Source organism: Hevea brasiliensis, chromosome 17 (assembly GCF_030052815.1).
Source record: "Hevea brasiliensis isolate MT/VB/25A 57/8 chromosome 17, ASM3005281v1, whole genome shotgun sequence".
Classification (NCBI taxonomy): domain Eukaryota; kingdom Viridiplantae; phylum Streptophyta; class Magnoliopsida; order Malpighiales; family Euphorbiaceae; genus Hevea; species Hevea brasiliensis.
In genome coordinates this window covers 651,231-653,628 of record NC_079509.1, presented here as the reverse complement: position 1 = coordinate 653,628, position 2,398 = coordinate 651,231, and the positions used below count along the sequence as shown (strand labels likewise).

General features: G+C 37.2%; 1 protein-coding gene across 1 annotated transcript; it reads right to left on the bottom strand.

Moving 5' to 3' along the window:
* Positions 1–314: 314 nt before the first annotated feature.
* On the bottom strand, positions 315–2,398 carry LOC131175473 (cytochrome P450 726A27-like). The gene is made up of 2 exons (XM_058139875.1): positions 1,465–2,398; positions 315–1,187 (listed from the first exon to the last, which is right to left on the bottom strand). Exons 1-2 carry the CDS (start codon positions 2,356–2,358, stop codon positions 555–557), a joined length of 1,527 nt encoding a protein of 508 aa, XP_057995858.1. The 5' UTR covers positions 2,359–2,398; the 3' UTR covers positions 315–554.

Below are 2,398 nucleotides of genomic sequence, written 5' to 3'. Positions count from 1 at the left end.
AATGAAGATTAGAACCTGACTTAGTTAGGTGATTAATATATTTTTAATAACTATATCAAATTAGACTAAAGTGAAACATAATTGATATGTAAAAATAAGGACGAAACCTTGTATAATAAATAAAGCACATAAAAATATTGTTTAGACGATACAATATATATTATTGATAAGTGAATCTCATATATTTATATTTTAAATTCATAATTGATCGAGTCTAGGTAAAAATTTTTAGATTTTTTCAGTAACACGGGAGACGTTAATGGAGCAAGTTTGCACATACTAAAATACTTGAAGTTAGTGATCAAAGAAAGCCATGAGATAAGATTATATCCTCCTCTTGCATTGATTTCAAGTGTGTACCGAGAGAGCTGAACTTAACGGGTATGATTTTTATCCTAAGCCTAGACTACTTATCAACACATCGGAGATTAGAAGAGGTCCTGCTATTTCATGGATTGATCCTCAAAGATTTCTTCATCTGTACTAATTTTGAACTTGTTCCATTTGGTGGTGGAAAGAGAATGTGTTCTGGTAAAATCATGGCTGTCAGTAAACTAATTAAAAATTCTTGTGATGGGCTGAGGACGGAATGGAATAGGAATCAACTTAAGATCTACTCCTCTTTTGATTGCACCACCAAAACCTTCACTCATGTCGAGATTTTCTGGGGTTATTCCATCAGGAAGTTTCCAGTCAAAATGATACAGCAGTTGTGCAAGGACAAGCTCTAAATTAACAAGACCTAATGTCATGCCAGGGCATATCCTCTTTCCTGCACCAAATGGAATGAATTCAAAATTAGACCCCTTAAAATCAATGGAACTATCGATGAATCTTTCAGGAAGGAACTTGTCAGCTTCAATCCAGATATTGGGATCTCTTCCAATTGCCCATATATGAACAAAGACCTTAGTTTTGGGATTAATGTCATATCCATAGATCTTAGTCTTTTCCCTACATTGTCTCGGAATCATTGCAACTGGAGGATGTAGTCTCAAGGTTTCTTTGACAACTAACTTGAGATATTTTAATTCGTGAAGGTCTGCTTCATCCACTTTTCCTTTTTTACCAAAAACATGTCTCACTTCTTCTTGTGCTTTTTTCATTGCTGTTTGATTCTTCATCAACTCTGCCATTGCCCATTCCGTAGTTCTTGAGGAAGTGTCACTTCCAGCAGCAAACACATCCTGCAGCTCAATATACAAAAATCTTTGGTGAAACGAGTCATCAATGTCGTATTAATTATAAAAACTGAATAAAATATTTGAAATTTTAATTTGCAACTAACCATGAAATATACAGCAAAGTGAATAGCCCCAGCAATATGGAAAGTGAATGAAACAATTGAAAACCATGTAACTTATTATAATTTAAGATATATCTATCAAAATTCATCAATATGGAGAAGCTAGCAAAGCATTAAATTAAGGTTTTGCATGAAGAAAGAGATATATATATACTCACCAAAATGGTTCCTTTGATGCAGTCGTTGGTTAATGGGACTTCCAGGTTTCCATTTTCCTGAAGATTCAAAAGAACATCTAGAAGATTATCAGCTTCGCTCAGATCCCTGTTCTTGGATACCGCCTTGCTGGCCCTGTGCTCTTTTATAATTTCTTCGAGAATCTGGTCTAATTCTCGATGCCAAATCTCGAATCTAGACTTATCCCCAGTGATGTACTTAAGAAATTTGAAGGAAGGGAACATATCAGCCAGACTGAAACCTGCCGATGCCTCAATTAAGTCGTCCATAATTCTCAAGAGAGCATCTTGGCTTTTGCATTTCTTACCAATGGAGGTTCTTGCGATCACGGTATTGCTTAAAGCAAAAAGCAAATGAGTAAGGTTCACTGGTGTTTCAACCTTTGAATGAAGGAACCCGACAAAATTTAATACCTCTTCTTCCCTGACTGCTTTGAAGGATTGCACACGTTTGGCACTAAGAAGCTCCAATGTGCAAATTTTTCTTAGTTGTCTCCATTGATCTCCATAAACTCCAACTAAAATGTCATTACCATTATAAGCCACCATTTTTGTTGCGAGGACAAGGGGTCTATTAGCGAACTGCACATCTTGGATTTTCATCACTTCTTTGGCTGCTTCTGGCGAAGAAATAACCAGTGCAGGAACTTGACCGAGTTGAATACCCATGACAGGTCCATAAATTCTAGTCAAGTCTCTTAGGCGGTGATGGGGTAGAGCAGAGCCAGCTAGCTGGTGAAGGTTACCAAAGAGAGGTAACTGCCAAGGTCCTGGAGGAGGGGTGTAGTCGTTGTATTTCTTCCATATCCTGAACACCAGGAAGATGAAAAGGAGGAAGCTTACAAGCACTGGGAAAGAGAGGATTTGTTGGTCCATATTTTGGCACACGATTGGTGTCGGAGTTGAACAACACTGC